At 41.6% G+C, this 17,301-nt stretch overlaps 4 protein-coding genes across 4 annotated transcripts; 2 read left to right on the top strand and 2 right to left on the bottom strand.

The window, feature by feature from the left end:
* Nucleotides 1–2,091: 2,091 nt before the first annotated feature.
* LOC104433007 (PHD finger protein MALE STERILITY 1) lies at nucleotides 2,092–5,455 on the top strand. Its single transcript, XM_010045614.2, has 3 exons — nucleotides 2,092–2,386; nucleotides 3,076–3,358; nucleotides 4,075–5,455. The coding sequence occupies exons 1-3, from the start codon at nucleotides 2,092–2,094 to the stop codon at nucleotides 5,453–5,455; spliced, it is 1,959 nt and encodes a 652-aa protein (XP_010043916.2).
* A 495-nt stretch (nucleotides 5,456–5,950) lies between these two features.
* On the bottom strand, nucleotides 5,951–7,572 carry LOC104433008 (putative clathrin assembly protein At1g25240). The gene has a single exon (XM_010045616.3). The coding sequence runs from the start codon at nucleotides 7,489–7,491 to the stop codon at nucleotides 6,337–6,339; it is 1,155 nt and encodes a 384-aa protein (XP_010043918.2). The 5' UTR covers nucleotides 7,492–7,572; the 3' UTR covers nucleotides 5,951–6,336.
* A 3,140-nt stretch (nucleotides 7,573–10,712) lies between these two features.
* On the top strand, nucleotides 10,713–11,989 carry LOC104433009. Its single transcript, XM_010045617.3, has 3 exons — nucleotides 10,713–10,904; nucleotides 10,987–11,181; nucleotides 11,508–11,989. The coding sequence occupies exons 1-3, from the start codon at nucleotides 10,878–10,880 to the stop codon at nucleotides 11,763–11,765; spliced, it is 480 nt and encodes a 159-aa protein (XP_010043919.2). The 5' UTR covers nucleotides 10,713–10,877; the 3' UTR covers nucleotides 11,766–11,989.
* A 661-nt stretch (nucleotides 11,990–12,650) lies between these two features.
* LOC104435404 (cyclin-J18) lies at nucleotides 12,651–15,486 on the bottom strand. Its single transcript, XM_010048161.2, has 8 exons — nucleotides 15,412–15,486; nucleotides 15,260–15,348; nucleotides 14,664–14,763; nucleotides 14,481–14,579; nucleotides 14,376–14,393; nucleotides 14,227–14,297; nucleotides 13,998–14,124; nucleotides 12,651–13,922 (listed from the first exon to the last, which is right to left on the bottom strand). The coding sequence occupies exons 1-8, from the start codon at nucleotides 15,484–15,486 to the stop codon at nucleotides 13,743–13,745; spliced, it is 759 nt and encodes a 252-aa protein (XP_010046463.2). The 3' UTR covers nucleotides 12,651–13,742.
* Between the last annotated feature and the right edge of the window lie 1,815 nt (nucleotides 15,487–17,301).

Below are 17,301 nucleotides of genomic sequence, written 5' to 3' on the forward strand. Positions count from 1 at the left end.
GACATAAATTTATCAATAGATACATATACTTGTATTAGTCTAAATATTGTTCCATATTTTAGTCAGATGCTAAGAGAAATGAATCTACTATGACATGAATGTCCTTTTGCATACTTAGAATTAGAAATAAATAATGGCATGAATGAAGTGACAAACTTGAGGAAGACTGGAGCTCAACCCACCCTATTATCTTCTTGGGCTTTGACATTGAGACTGATTGCTTGGCCTACAATTTTTTATAGGCTCGCCTTGAGTTTTTCCTCTGTTCAAGTTTAGCTCAGAACAAAACACATTTAAGGAAGCGCCAAACTACATAATTTTGTTTCCAACTCTTTTGTACGTTATTATAATACCAATTTTATTTCCTCAAATTATATGGCTTGGATAGAATTAGCTAGAATAAAATGGGAACATGATGTCTACTTTTTCACTTGTTCAAAACCCAGTGTATTTTTCTAAAGCACGAATCGGAATCCTTTGAATGAGGCGGTACAGGTGAAGTTACATCTTAAATTTACCCGAGAGAATAATGCAGACCCAGTCAAATTTAACGGCTGAAATGATTTCTCATCTTTTTGTTTTTGTTTTTTTTTTCCAGTTTTTCTTTCTTTACTTTTTCCTTCCTCCATTTCTCCTCTTCCTTCCTCCTTTCGTCCTCTTCTTCCTTCTTTCTTGTCCCCCGAGTTCCTTTTCCTCCTCCATGCGAGCCGCCACCTCTTCCTTCTGTATCATCGTCCCCACCTTGATGCAGCGACCAAATCATAGGCTACTTGATAACACTCCCAGCGTTGCAGCCACCGCCTTGCCAAGCCCCAGTACTCAGCCTCCCTCCCTCCCTCTCCGCCTTTGCATTTGCTCTCTCTCTCTCTCTCTCTCTCTCTATATATATATACCCTAGATCAGAGATTCCTTATCTTAGGCCATCACATCAAAAGCCAGTTGACATGATGTGTTCCAACCAATAAGGTCCATGGCTGCCATCTGACGGTAATTCAAAAATTAACTGCCTCAGTGAAAAAACAAGTAACTTTTATATTTTTTTGGGACTATTCTTAACTATTCTAAAAATATAAAATATAGCAACCGCCAAAAAATATGTATAATTTATTATTTAATTATTCTAAAAGCCACAAAACAATTGACATGCATCAACACGAGAGCACCAATCAAGAGAAACCAACATGTTTTAGAGAGTGTTAGTACAACCACATTTAATGGGGGGTATTGTTGTTCGTGTTCACCATATGCTCAATCCTTTCCACTTTCCAGTGAAGGTTAGTATCAAATCTAAAAATACAGCCTTATCATCAGGGTGAACAACAACACCAGCATTTGCGGGTGCAAAAATTGGGGTGTGTGATTTTTCAATAATGTCGGGACATTTTCTACATATTTGTAGGGAGACATGGATAAATTTGGGATATTGAATCTACAGCTTGTATGTTAATTATCTAGAGGGATAAATTTGGGATGCAGAAGTTTTGTGGTTTTTTTCTTTTCGTTTTGTATTTTAATTCTTGTGAGTTGAACTAATCTACAAATGTTGAAGTTGTTGTGCCCCTCTCCGTAACCCACTTCTTAAATATGCCAAATACAAAGAAGCAAGTTCGCTTCTCACAAGAAGGCCGGGCAATTCTTGGATAGATGAATTTGATCTCTCAAGGTAGTAGTTGGCCGGGACATGTTGCATTTCTCTTATTTCCACTTTAGTTAAAACCAACTTGGCTCCGGTCGAGCGTAGACTTTGGCGGAGGATCAAAGTCATGCTCTAGTGGTTAACTTAGGCATATCGATAAGTCACAAGCATGGAGCCTTTAATTTCGGTTTAAAAGAGGTCGGGAGACCGGTCATTCCATGTGAGGTCGCGATAGATTTGCAAGAGGAATCATATTCTGATTAATCATGCAAGTAGTGATGGAGTTCTTACTCGGTTAAGTCATTGCCTCATCCGGGTCATCTCCACATTTTTAATATCTAGGCACTTTGCGTGTGAGCAGAAACGACAGACTATATGTTAGCATCCCTCCTCCTCGTTTGCCTCTACAGTATTCAAGGAACTTCAGCCGATTTCCACATGCCTCTCTCCTCAACATGTCTCATTTGGACTTGACGGCATGCAAGAAGAGGAAGAGGGGAGAGAGGGTTTTTAGTTTCAAGACATTCGGAGAAAACGGGTATCCAATCGAGTTTGACGGGTCGTTTCTTGAGAATGTGAAGGCACTGCTTGAATTAGGGCAACCTGAGAGTAGCTCGTGCATTGGAGTGCCATGCTGGTCGTTTGAGCTCGAGATCAATCGCCAACCACCTCTTCATGTCTTGCTTTACGTGATTGAAGAGCCAATTGAGGCTTCACTCAGTCGTCACTGCAAGCACTGCTTATACGTAGGTAATGCCCTTAAAAACTCTATTTTGGTTTCATACATTCCAGAAAATGCGACTAAACGAGAATGAGTGGACGAAAATTTTGGAAACCTCCTAAGTTCAGAAAAATCATAGAATTTACCTCATTAATGAACTCCATATGAGACCCACATAATCTATGGGTTTGACTTATTAAATATTAGTGCATCTAATGCACTCAATATTTCTCTTAAGTTTACGTCTTGTATGTAGAGAATATTTGGTTTCTTTAGAGTGAAGATTGCAATTACCTTAGCTTAACCTTTTGTCCGCTCCAACGATATCAAACTTGAGCATGGGTGGGTCCTTTCTTTTGTTCATTTCGTACGGCCGATCACCAAGGACCAATTGAATCTTATAATCTCTCATCTCAACATGGATATGAATCCAGTTGTATTTGTTGATCTCAACAGAATTACAGAAACACATGATCCTGTAGGGAAAAAATTAACAATTCATAACCTATGATGCAAGCATAATCAGTAATAATTGGATGCCATATTTACAAGAATAAATCTTAAATGACATATACATCATCAAAGGATGCAAATCATAATATTTTTTTCCCTTTGCATGTGTAATTTTGTCGAGTTAGTTCTGTGTTTATTGTCGTCACTTGATGATATCGTATATCTATATACTTATATAGTTGCTACTGATACACTTGCGGTTCAGGCTGGGGTCAACATCTAATTTGCAACAAGAAGTACCACTTCTTCTTGCTTTCCAAGGACATAACACCTGCTTCTTTGATCTTCAACGGTGATTCGGTTGATGCAAATCCAGTGAAAGTTAAATTAAACTTAGTGGAAGCACACGGCCACACCATGCACGGTGTCTTCCACTCGAACGGGTTCGGACATTTGATGTGCATTAACGGATTGGAATCAGGTTCGGACTTGCCCGGCTTCCAGATCATGGACTTTTGGGATCGATTATGTACTGGTTTAAAAGCAAGGTTTGCCTATTGATTATCTATTCCTTTCAATACTAGAAAATCATGTGAATTGGTGTGTATATATGCACTCAATGTAATGAGGTCTCATTATATGAAGCACATCGTATGTTCTTCCTTTCCTCGCAAATTGAAAAGAAAACTAAGAGTCTTTACACATTCAAAAAAATTTATTCAACTTGCCTTTTCTTTAAAACGAAAGGATTTTAAATGCGACTTTTATCAATCTGCGGATCTAGTCCTTTCCTATGAATAGTAATTAAGTCCATTTAGGTATAGATGCGCACAGATGCATGCAAGCACCATTAATTAAAAGACAAATGCTAAAGACACTAAAATTCGAAACCTCTAGTAAAAATTGGAAATCCTTCAAAGTTCATTTTGCAACTGAACTCTTGTTATGAATGCTCTTGCGCGCACGTCTCTTATTCAAAGCAAATCTTTGATGGATGGGAATTGCTAGTCCCAAATATGTACAGACTGTCGCGGCTCGTTTATCTTTTCATTTCCTTCAAGCTATTGCTCCATCAGATGCCTACTTATTGCAGCACCTAACCATAGTACAATTTATGTCCAAAAAATTCGACTCATGAACATCTAACAAAGAAATTTCTTCTAACGTTGCAATGTTTCCTCCTATAAACGTTTGTTTGATAAGCAAATAACCGAGCAACTATCAAGCGATGGCATGAACACTTTTGTTCTCTCATGTTTGGTAGGAAAGTGAGTTTGAATGACGTTTCCTATAAAAGAGGCATGGAGCTGAGGTTGCTTCATGGATTAGCTTATGGTGAGCCATGGTTCGGTCGCTGGGGTTACCGGTTTTGCCGAGGAAGCTTCGGCGTTACTCTTCCCATGTACAAGAAAGCCATAGAAGCCATTCAAGGCATGCCCTTAACTCTACTTGTCCATCACTTGGGAAACTCCAGCCACGACGTGCTATTGATCTTCTCGAGGTATCAATCACTGTCGGACCGCACCTTGGTCAGCCTCGGCGACCTCTTCCATTTCATGTTGGAGCTCATGACCCGCGTTCCAAAATCGAACTTCATCGATTCGTATTACAGTCAGAGTTTCCTCCTGGAGACCGCATGCAGATGGTCGCCGAAGCGAGTCGAGATGGCGACCCGAGTGATCATCGAGGTCCTAAAGAGAGCCGAGTTCAGGTGGATTTCGAGGCAAGAAGTGAGGGATGCCGCCCGTGCCTACATCGGCGACACGGGGCTGTTGGACTTCGTTCTGAAATCGCTCGGGAACCACGTCGTGGGGAAATACTTGGTTCGTCGGAGTTTGAACCCTGTTACAAAAGTTCTAGAATACTGCTTGGAGGACGTGTCCAAAGCGAGCGTAGAGTCGGAAGGTTCAGTCGCGAGCAGTTCGAATCTCAGGACTGGATCCAAGATCACAAGGGCTCAACTCATGAAGGACATGTTTTGTGTTTACAAGCACACCTTCAAAGAGCACGAGCTAGGCAGCCACACCCACATTAGCGACAACGTATCACTCATGGCGAGGATCATCTTGGACTCCAGATACCTTATCAAAGAATACAATGGAGATTTGCCATCCAAATTGGAGCTTGGTTTGGGAGGTAAGTTCAAACTATTCTGCACGGTTCTGTTGAGAGACTATGTCCGTTGCGAATGGAAGACTACGCTGATGCCGCCCTATGAATGCATCGTACTGAAAGAAAATGCCACTGTGAACGAGCTAAAGGTCAAGGTGGAACGGAATTTTCGGGAACTGTATTGGGGACTAAAGAGCTTCGTCGCCGAATCCATCGTCAATCTGAACACTAGCGGTTTGGAGACGGTCTTCGGGCTGGTGGAAGTGGGACGCAGGCTCGTACTCGAAGGTAGCGTTCGAGATCAAGGATCGACCGCGCGGGACGTGTACGAATGTGGTGCGGACGGTGGCCGCGTGGTAGATTGTGCTTGCGGCACCAAGGAAGATGACGGCGAGCGAATGATCGCGTGTGCCGTGTGCGAAGTCTGGCAACATACGTGGTGCGTTCAGATCCCGAATAGCGAAGAAGTTCCGGGAATATTTATTTGCAAGAGATGTGAGCAAGTAATCATGGTCTTGCCTTCTCTACCCTAATGAACATTGCAGATAAAACTTAGATTATCTAACTTAACAAGTATGGTTTACGTGCTGTTTAATAATTAGTGAATGCAAACTTTCGAGGTTAAATCGGAGAAGAAGTTGCAACACTACTTGTTCCGATACCTGGGTTTGGTCACCTAATGGCCGATTTAATGGGTACTCCACCCACGCTTTGCATGGAAACATAAAATAAAGATCGCCTAATCATGTTTTATATGTGGAGAATTAATTAAATCCCAGCACAAAATATGGACTGCTCCTAAGTTTACGTTAAGCAACTAAGGGTCACATGTACTCATCCCAAAGGGAACATTCTGATCAAACATGGGAGCGATGCGACGAAACTCCAGGCGATTTTGATTTCACGCGGGATAGGTCATTGATCATTCTATTTTGAAAAGCATAGCAACCAAGAAATTCGGAAAAGTTAAAAACTAAGTCTATGTAATATTTTCTCCAGAATTCCAGTTCAGAAACTCCATAGGCATCTCAATTAGCTCTTCATTTCCGATTATTACCGTTACAAAAATGATTCAAAAGAGAAATAAATGCAAAAAAGGTAAACCTAACATGTCCAATTTATGTGGCTCGAGAGCGTGCCGACTCCATGGCAAGAGGTCGATGAGATGGTCTCATTGTAATTCTCAACGAGGAGATTACAGTCGCTCAATCATACTCGCTCGCAACTTTTTCCCGACCTCGATGACACGCCTAGAAGCCCCGCAAGTGTCAGCATCACACCATGCCATATCGTCAAAATGTAGGTGGGCATTAGCCAAAAGAGTCTCCATCTTTCCGGTGACATTTGCGAGCAATGAGATTCTTCTTAGAAAAGACTGCAAGAAATATATGTATGTCTATCCACTCCAACTTTACTAGAAAGTGATTAAATCCGGAATCTCAAGTTTACAAGCGTGCACATGGTGCGGTTGACGTTGAGGTTGAGGATCGTTCAAACTTCTTATACTAACAATGTCCCGTTCCATTCCATTGCCGCCGTTCACGCTCGTGAGGTCGTCGCCGCCGTCGTCGAAGACCTCCCACTTGTCCGTCACGACGGTCCTCAACACCTTCCCCGACGACAGCACCAGTTCGCCGCCGCCGCCGCCGCTGCTCTCTCTCACCACGATGGCCTTAGACTCCTCTTCGCCCTCACCGTTGACTATCCTCTCCACCTCCCGGATGTCCTCCTCCGGGATCCGCTCGACCTTCGGGAACTCAGACGCATTGAGCACGCCGTAGACCTTGCAAAACTCGAAGTAGTCGGCGAGATCGTCGCCCTGCGCGTTGGCCTGCCGGAGCACCAAGAGCACCATGGAGGCCTCGGCCAGCGAGGCCCCGTAGATCCGCGAGAGGACCCTGGCGATCAGGTTGCACACCCTGCTGTACGTGTCGAAGATCTCGATGATGATGCAGTCCATGGCCTCGAGGACGAGGGTGCCGCGCATCCCCTCGGCCTGCGGCCTGACCTGGAGGAGGAGGGAGAGGAGGGACTGCAGCTTCTGGAGCATGACGATCTCCGCCATGATCGAGTCCTCGGGGCCGGCGGCCTTGACCTTGCGGATCTCCTTGAGGTCGGCGTAGAGGAAGGCCGACTTCTGGTCGAGGAAGTTGAAGTAGGCGCGGACGAGGGCGTTGTGGCCCCACGTCTTGGAGAGGGAGGAGTGGCCGTCGGTGAAGTCGGAGAGGTCGAAGGGGAGGCGGCCGATGCGCTGGACGGCGGGGACCTTGCAGCAGAAGACGCCGTGGAGGAGCATGAGGCACTTGAGGGCGACGGACCAGCTGCGGGTGCGGTGGGCGCGGGAGGAGATGGCCCACACGAGGGGCTTGAGGTGGATGGACGGGGCGGTGCGGGCCCAAGCGAAGACGCGCTGGGAGTTCCGGTAGTCGACCCGGGCCTCGTCGTGGCTGGTGGCCCGGATGACCGCGGCGTGGAGGTCGGAGCTGTGGCGTTGCCGCCGCGAGAGGGTGTTGATCAAGAGGCTGTTCCGGTCCTTGAGAGCTCCGGCGGCTCTCTTCCACAGCTTCATCTCTCCCCCTCCCTCTCTCTCTCAGGAGATCTCACCGAGGCAAACGCCCAAAAACACCAACGCAACACCCCTATGAATGGAGAGACGTGTTTATTATTTTTAGACTTTGGTTGTGTGAGTGGTTTTTGTTTTATTTATTATTATTATTATTTTTACTTCTGTGACATACCAATTTCGAGGGTCAATAATTAGAAAGTAGGCACTTTGCCGACCCAGAATGAGCAGGGATGAAGCTGTTTCGGTTGGGGTCATACGTTGGATTTGGACCGCTAGATGTTTCAGTTTCTCTCTCTCTCTCTCTCTCTCTCTCTCGTCGTTCATTTAGTTAATCTCCCTTAGGAGGACAAATGCCCGACTTGTGGTCGAGGGAGCGCTCGGACTTCGTCAAAGGCACTACGTGTCTGCATCGATTTGTCACGTTGTGTTTAGTCAAAGGAATGCACTTCTTCCGCCCCCTGGAAACCAAATCCCATTCCACGGTCAACTTCAGAACCAATGACGCTTTCTTGGTTCCTTTTTTAGGAATTTTGCAGCCTCTAATGCTCTGCTGCAAATTCCCCAAAACATTGTTTTTTGTTTCCTCTTATTTCTTTTTCCTGGAATATGACTGCAGTATTACCAATTATCACGCGACTGCCACTACGTTAGCTCTCGACCCAAGATTTAAACCCAGCTTTAAGAAGTATCCCATCCGGCTTCCGACTGCCGGATCCAAATCGAAAGTTTTTGCAGCGTGTCACACGTCGCTCGGCCAAGGAAGGGGCGGAGATGCGCTGATTCGATGTTTCCACCTTCTTTAGTTTGGTCGATTTAGGATTTATCTCGATGAGATGTGATATTTACTTGATATGCGCGTGTTTGGTCAGAATCATATAGGGTAGTGCTTTCAAAATTGGCAATTTCAATTATGCTGTCACCAGTTTTGGATTTCATGCTTTTGAGTAGACTCTATATATATATATATATCCCACTTGCAAGTTTATCAAGAGTTTCTAATGCATGTATGTATATATAGGAAAAAGTCACAAAAAGTCCCAAACTTCATCCACTATAATACATTTATCTAAAATTTTATTTGTGACGTCAAAAACTCTAAACTTGTACTCATATGATACGTTTTACCCCAAACTATTTTTATGATATAAAAACCCCTAAACTTTTTTCTTTAACATCAAATTTTTTAGATGAATATGTCACACTGTACAATTTTAGAGTAAATGTGTCGTATAAATATAAGTATGAAGTTTTTGGTTTCAAAAGAAAATTTAAAATAAATGTGTCACAGTAGATATAATTTTGATTTTTGATGACTTTTATCCCGTATATATGCGTGTCCTCACAAGAAAGGCTGTTGAATGAAAAAGTAAAAATGCTTCTTGGAAATTGTTGCTAGTTATATTTCTCTTTTTCCCTCTTATGGACTATTGAGTAAGTACTTAGAATACTTGAAGCAGTTTTTTTTTTTTTTTTAATACTTGAAGCAGTTTAGATGGTTCAAAATGCCTCCACGACAACGAACCAATTGATCGCCGTGTCAAAGAAGCATGTATTATTGTGGTGGAAGAAATTTGTTATCAAATTAGAAGAATTTAGGTTTGACCAAGTTATGATATAAGTGAGACGAAGAAAAGTATTCATTAGAGTTTTGATCATATAAATTTGTCAACAACCAACAATAACACGTCTTGAAGAGCAGAAAGCGACAACCACAACAAAGTTAACCAACTTATGATACGGTCAAAATTCAAAAAGTCAACTTTTTTAAGAGAGAATGCATTCGAATCATGTCGTGAACGAATCTCAAGCAACTTCGATACTAGGTACTTGCTCAACTTTCGACTCTTGGTTCCTGAATTGATTAAGTAGATATCACTTGAACAAAACATCCTGTAATTAGAATTTTAAGTCGTCCCTTCCACCATAACAATAAAGAATTTCTTTTTAAAATCTTGATGTAAAAGTTTTCTTGAAACAAGAAAAATTCAATATAGCACATAGGGTATGAAAATTGTTAATGATTGAATAAAAATCATTAAATCTCATTATCGATAGTCTGAGGCGAGTTTTCTCAAACATGGGACAGTTTCAAGATTTAGTGCCTAATCAATTTAAATTTTGATTAGAACTTGGCAAGATTTTTTTGTATTTTACCTTCTTTAGTTCAGTTAATTTAGGATATCTAGATTGAACATGATTTTTACTTCATTTGCAAGTTTCAGATTAAAATCTTCAGGTTAAAAGAGATTTCAAACTCCTAATGACTACCTTCAGTACTCAATCCAAAGACTGATCATTAAGCGAGTTAGAATTGTTCCTAGTCATCCTTGTTGACTTCTCTTTCCCTTGAGTGGATTCTCACCAAGATGGTCATTCGACTAAGTCTTAAGATTAGACTATTTAGGGGGTTTGATCTCTTGTCTGAACTTGCACGCTCATTCAAGTGTGGACATCCTCGAAGGTCAAAGCAATCGATCTCGATTGCGGCAACTGAAAAGCTGTTGGCCACGACAACCTCGGTTCCAAGGTCCATCCCAGTCATCGATGACTTAGACAACTGAAGAGTGGATGTTGGTCGATGGTCGTCATGACGGTGGGAGGCGGCATAGCTGTCCAACTCGTTGAGAGAGAGAATTGGGAAATTGGGAGACCCGAGCTCTTGTTCGTCTGCCCCCATGGGATCTCCTCAACGGCGATGGACAAAACAACCCCGTTCTTCATGTGCCCATGTCTCCCCGTTCTTTTAGGGAACTAGCTTTCCCTCTGCTCTTTTTCTCCCTTCCCCCCTCCTTTGTTGGGCTTTATGAAAACGGGCTTGTGCGTATGCATACGCCTTTGCCCTCTTTACAGCTTACCGAAATGGGGGCGCTCAGCGGGAGCCGCTGTCTCGTGCTTTCCGCCCTCGCTTTCTCGTGCCTGCTTTCACTGTGCATCTTCCTCCCCCCGCTTCTCATTCGCAGTTTCCCGTCCGTCATCTCCAAAACCCGAGAAAGGCATAATAAGGAAAAAGCGGAACGTTGGTAATATTTTCAACCCAGACACTCGCACTGTTGCTAAAGCAAGAAAGTGAAAAGGGAAAGCTCCGTCCAACCCTCCCCCCGGCAGAGATGGAGGAGAGGACCCAGTTGAGAAAAAGGAAAAGTTGTTCCCCCTGAAAAAAAAAAATAAAGAGATTGGTATAATAAAACGTAATAGATGACAAATAAAAACAATGAAAGAGGCAACTTGGTGGCATCTTTTTCCCTCCTCGCGACTGTGCGGGCGATCCCACTCCGCCACCTCTCCTTCCCAGGTTCTCCTTTTCATGCTCTCTCTCAGCCTCTCTGTCTCACTCTCTCTCTCCCCCCCTACAATAAATTCACAGGCTGAAGCTTCTCAACGTGTCTCCCATGGAACTTTCATGTGGGGATGACGCTGTAAGTCTCTCTCTCTCTCTCTCTCTCTCTCTCTCGCTGTGGATTTAATTTACTTTAACTGAGATGAGTTTTGGCGTACCAGAATACAGAGGAGCGGAGAGTTTCATTGACAGAAGGCACGCATAATAGTGGGGAAGGAGGTAATTGCATGGAAGTCCATCATCACCACCATGAGGTGGAATTGGAGATTGAATTCTGGCCGCTGGAACACCCGACTGAGCCGCCGGACGAAGATCAGCCCGTGCAATGCCCAATGCTCAGCACTTCTGCTATTCCCGTAAGCTGTTCCTCCGTATTTGACACCATGTTCACTCATCTACTTGCACAGAGGAAGGAATCTAACTTATATTTCTTTAGCGAAAAATCTCGCGAAAGTTTTGTCTGCCAATTGAAGCTAGTGAGAGTTGAAACTTTTTAGAGCTACAGATCAGGGAATCGTTGAATCCTAAAGGCCGTAACAAGATAGATTTGCGTGTATCCTTTTCGTGATAATCTTACAGCAAGTGTGCATGTCGCATGGCAATTATCTCCACGCATCTTTTGGTTAGATAAGTTCTTTTTATTTGATTCCTTTGCGAGTGAAAATGAATGCTGCTGTTGAAGGGTGCGCAAATGAACGAGGAGCGAATTGCGGAGAGCATGAGGAAGCGAGCAGAAGCACAGGAATTGGCAAAGACAGGGAAGGTCACGGTGGCTTCTGAACCGTCGGTCCGACCCCTGCGCAAGAGGCATCACACACTTACCCATGGGGACATCGTCATAACCCCAGTAAGGACCATGCCTCCACCGCCGCCACCTCCACCGCACAACATCACCATTTTCCGCATGCTTCAGCAGCGGTTTGACAGTCTCGAGAACTGAAGGATTACCGCCGTCCGAAAAAGAGAAATCCCCTGAACCTTCCCACTTTTGCCCGTTCTGTTTATAGCACATTTGGTAGGGTTAATTGTCAAAAGTTAATATGGCACCAGATCTGTCAAAGACATCTCTTCTTAGCTGTCATATTACCGGCAGTGTACTCGGAACGGCCATATGCGTATGTTATCGGCAGGTGAATTAAGCGTCTCTTCCTACTTATTGACATATACACACATCTTGATCTTGCGGCAACCCGCATGCCAAAAGCTTTACACCAAGGAACTATGCTTTGAACAATGACTTTATGACTTTGGCTTGGGTTTTCTGACTGTAGTTTTCTCATGGTACTTTTTTATTTTCATGAATTTAGTTTTAGATGACGATAATATCAAAATTATCCTGACTATTGCAACGTGACTTTGACCAAGTGAGAGATCAACAGCACAACAATCCTACTTGTCACACTTGAACACCGTATCTTACATAGTAAGCAAAATCCTCTGAACAACCAAAAACATGTGATATTGTTGAGACTAGGGGAGGAGGAGGGCCAAGAGCAACTACTCTACTAGTTTTTGCGAGTTCATATTTTGTCTATTTTCCTTTTTATGTTAATAGCAAGTTGAATAAAATTCACTAAAGACAAAATAAAACATGGGGAGGGGAACGAACAGGTTTCAAATCTCCCTCATTCATGGAGTAACGCATGCAAAGAACCACTCTTCAATTGGTAATGCGGTGTTTCTAAGCCAAGCATTTTGCCATTTAAAGCTCAAACAAGCAACTTTCTTCCTTTGGCCCTATCAACCGAATGGAGATATACAAAGAACATTCGACTGGATTAAGAGAAGCACCTGTATATGAAAACTTTACCAAGACTTTTACCAGTTGCACTACTTGTCGATACTACTATTGCATGTGAATTATGTATTTATGCATATCTATAGATAAAACTTTAACTATTGCTAACTACTGTGCTGTCAGTGAAAAGCATAACATCCCCTGCGAAAACCTTATCTCGGAAGCATGTCTTTTCTCCGTCAACTCTTGAAATTTTTCATCATCCCTCATGAATGCGCCCACAGACAAAACTGAGAAATTCCTTTTCGCTACGTTTAGTTCTTTTCCACTGTTTTTCCTTCAAGCATCCTTATCCACAAGAATTATGTTGCAACAAATCAAGACATGTAAAAGAAGAAAGGAAAGGACCTAGCACTGGCATCAGATTCGATGAGCAATCTCCTTCTTCAGTACTTCCTTCCTAGCAGGTAGGCTCGAAGACATGGCCAAGAATGACCTTCACCAGTTCCTTCACTTCTTCTTCTTTGCACAAAGCTGCAAACTTCACTGCAAAAACAGAAAGTCAATTCATTAACATGGATTCAAATCCAAACAATGAACCTTTAATATTGCAGATAATTAGGTTGAAAAAAGATAAGGTCAAATCTCATTATTCACATAAGTTGGAAAAGAGGTCCAAATGCTTTAAGGAGCAACACAGGGGAACCCTCATCTTCCCTTAAACAGAAGCAAGTCAGTACTGGAATGTAATGGGTACTCAACATGAAAGAGCAAAACAATTCTTAAAAACATTCAGAGTTCTCAAATTTGACACTTCAGCTCAGCAGTCATGCCAGTGAAAAATTATCTCAACAAGCACCGATATGTCTGTCTTGCTGACAATATAGGAACAGTATTAAATCAAAGGTGTCATGGTGAAACACTTGAAGATCCATTACATGCTCACTTGGTGTGGAGATACAAGCCAACAGAAAATCAGCAGAGCATATCAGAAAATTTGTAGGCAGCTCAACCATCATCAATGCGAATGCAGAAAATACATGTACTATTTGTGAGAGAAAAAGAGAGTTGGTCAATAATACAATTAGATTAAGCGGAAGAAAAAAGAGGACTCATGAACATGAATATAACGTGCCTATACCGCAAAAGATCTTTTTAATGTAATATGAAGAGTTATGGTTATATCTTATGGTTAAGGTACACCATATTAAGGCTTAGTCCAGTAACTATTTGGTTGCGAAAAGAAGAAACTATCGTGGAGAAGATGAAATGGCAATAACTTGAACACGAAATAGTACCCCAAGCAAGAATTGGAAATTCCAAACTCTGTTTTGGGACTGTCATAAGATAGGAACAAACCTGCAAGTGATTGCAAAAGCTTAGCTAAAAACAGGGGTTATTTTATCTGAGTATTTTATATCTGTTAAAACATGCCAAGATAGATGCAGCAAGAGGGCGAGGAGAACGATAAAGCCTTGTCATGTCCTCCTTTTCATAGAGAAGATCCATGACATCCATGCATGCTTCAAAACTCAAAAGCTTCCCTACTGCTGCGACTTCCCTGAATTAAAGAAGGCATAGAAACATTAAAAGCACCTCAAAGCAGAAAACCAAAAAGCTGGAAATTCATTTAACCATAGTCAAGGGAGGAAAAACGACTTGCTTGAATTGGATGTAGAGTTGTTCGAGGAACATGAAAGCATCACTTGCGGATCCAATTTCAAAGTCCAGCATCTGAAATGACAGATCCATCATTCAATTGTCGATAAACAATAGAGAAAGCAATGTTAATTCCGATTTCCAAGTATATACCTGCAAAAAGACCACTTCCTAGGCAAAGCCAGCCTCATTAATCATGGCGAGACACTAAAAGAAGAGTTAGGTATTTTCAACGCTTATGGACGGTAATTAGCATACTCCTTCAGAAAAGTCTCGAGTTGTAAAATGTTGTTCAGTGATGCTCCGATCCCCCCAAGACTTCAAGGTCTTTACCGACAGCGGCTGAGACAGATGTATCTGATAGATATCAGACACATCAAAAGATGACATGGTACAGTCATCTAACTAATGTTCGGATGATGCCAAAGTATCAGATTTTACTTTGCTTGAGATCCAGATAGAGACGAGTGAAAAGAACTGCAGGTTGCTCTCTCTAATAGGCTGTAGTAGCCAGTGTTGAATGGCATTGCCCTCTTCAGACCTTCACAAAGGCAAAATTGCTCACTCAGTACGAAAAGAGCCGTCAGCAATCCCGATTGTCGCCCGCTTTAGAAAGATTTCGCAAGTATCGCATTGATATCCGTCTACTATCAAAGTCTCAGTCTCAAAAACACACAATTGATCAAATTTGAAATGAAAAAAAGGGATTGAAAAAGGTAATGAGCGCAAAACAAAATCATCTAAACCTCCGATTCGCAACTAAGATAAAGCAATGAACTTCACCAAAATTGTCGATCAAAGACTCCTAAAACAAGCTGATCAAACTCAAATCGCAAAAATTTCCAGATTAACTTGCTGCGACCTTGCCAAGGAATTCAATCCGACACTCGTCTGCCAACACGAATTCAACCTAATCTCACTCAACACGACAACGAGACAGCAATGCGGAACCTCTATCGTACGGAAAATCGGGCGAACCAGCGCATCAACGGTTCCCCAAACCGGAAATGGCGAAGCGGCGGAGCGGCGAGGCGAACCTGGAGAGAGAAGCGCAGAACCGATCGGCGAAGAGCGACAGCGCGGTGTACTTGACAATCGGATCGACTCCGAGCCGCTGCGCATGGCATCAAGGGCCGAGCCACGTCAGGGCGAGCGGCCGGATGGATGCGGCGGCGGAGCAGAGACTCACCTGCGCGGAGAGGATGAGGAATTCCACCGTGGGAAGCCGCGGGTCGGCCGGACGACGCTGGTCCCGCTCCCGCATTCTCCCTCTGCATCTGCCGCCGGCGCTAAGCGCGACAACTGCTGCGGAGAGATGATTGGCTTTTGCTCTCGTCAAACTTTTTTCACTCGATTGCGTAGTGAGAGAGTAAGAAATCATGGATTTTGTAAGGTAAAATTCCTAAATTTTTAATTTGTTGAACTTTATTTTATTGTGCAATGTCGTCCTTAAAACTTTTCATTTGTTTATTATGGTCCCTGAACTTTTAGTATACATTCAACTTAGTTTATCAACTATATGAAAATGTTCAATATTGCATTTTCATTAATTCAAGTTCATGGATAATATTAAATATTTTTATAAGGAAAATGATTCAAATAATTCAAAAACTTAAACTCAATATGCAATGTGATCTCCAAATTTTTAATTTGTTTAATGTAATTCTTGATATTTGATGTAGTTTTGAATTAATTTGTACATATCATTTGAAAGTATTCAATAATTCGAGGACTAAGTTCAATGAATATCAAAGCTCCAATGATTATATTGAATAAATTAAAAGTTTGGGAACCGCATTAAACATTAGATTAGAGTTTAACAACTACATTAAACAAATTAAAAGTTTATAAACAATATTGCACATTGAGCCAAAGTTTAGAGACCATTATAATCAAGAGACTAGATTGAACATAAACTAAAAATTCATAAATCACATTAAACAAATAAAATGTTCAGGAATGATATTTAGTATTTTGATAAAATTAAGAAATCACATTAAACAAACTCAAGTTCATGTTCAATATTAGTGACCATTTGTGTAATTATCACATTATAAAAATTGTTTACTCTCTATTTAAGAAGATTTTAAAAAGCGAATATAGTAAAGAAATATATCCAATTTCAATTTACTCATTGCGCATAATACAAGTAATATAACTTTGCATATGACAAAATTCTTTATGCGACTATTTGAAAAACTTCTCGTTATTCAACTTTATCTTTATTCTGTGAATTGACATAATGTGTTTATAATTTACTCCAAGAATATATGTATAGTTTTCCCCTATATGCATGTTTAATCGAGAAAGCGATGCATAAGAGGTTTAGTTTTTGTTAAGGAAAAAGTGGTGTTCATCCCACTTTCATATTTCCAACACTATGCTTGTATTATAACTATAGTCACCTCATCCAAGCAACCGCCCACAACCTTATATTATAAATTATCAACGAAGGTCCTAGATTACGACTAATTTCACTAAATGCGCTAAATTCTTAACTTTTTAATAATGCATTTTGAGGAATAGGACCGATGTTTTGAAGAAAATCTGACGGCCCTTTGTCCATCACGTTCAATTCCTCGAAAACTAGTTTTGATTTCAAATAAAGTGCCACAATCATTGAAAAATTGAAAATTCAATGCATCGTTATATTTGGAATCTCATATAGGTACTCTTGTGGTGTTTCATTCCACAATGTATATAAGATTCATATATATAAATATTATCATCTACATATTGAAAGTAGTGTGATTTGAGAAGGTATTTTCAAACGATGATCGAAATCAAAGATTATTGACTTAACCATGAAACCAACTTAATAAGTGACCTCAAATAAAATTATCTAACAAATTAAGTGACCTTAAAAAAACTTACATAAACTCAATTAATTGAATGGGTAATGAAAAGCAATTACCTGAATATTTGTCCGTTTTGCTATCAAGTATTCAAGGCTTCAAACGATTTGCCAGTCTTGCCTCGGCAAAAGGACTAGCTGTCCCCCCATGCCACAGTTCCTAGTCCATGGCATGGTATGCTTCATTTATCCATTCCATTTAATCGAGTATCTCAACTTTCAAAA

Source organism: Eucalyptus grandis, chromosome 2, assembly GCF_016545825.1.
Source record: "Eucalyptus grandis isolate ANBG69807.140 chromosome 2, ASM1654582v1, whole genome shotgun sequence".
In the NCBI taxonomy this organism is placed as follows: domain Eukaryota; kingdom Viridiplantae; phylum Streptophyta; class Magnoliopsida; order Myrtales; family Myrtaceae; genus Eucalyptus; species Eucalyptus grandis.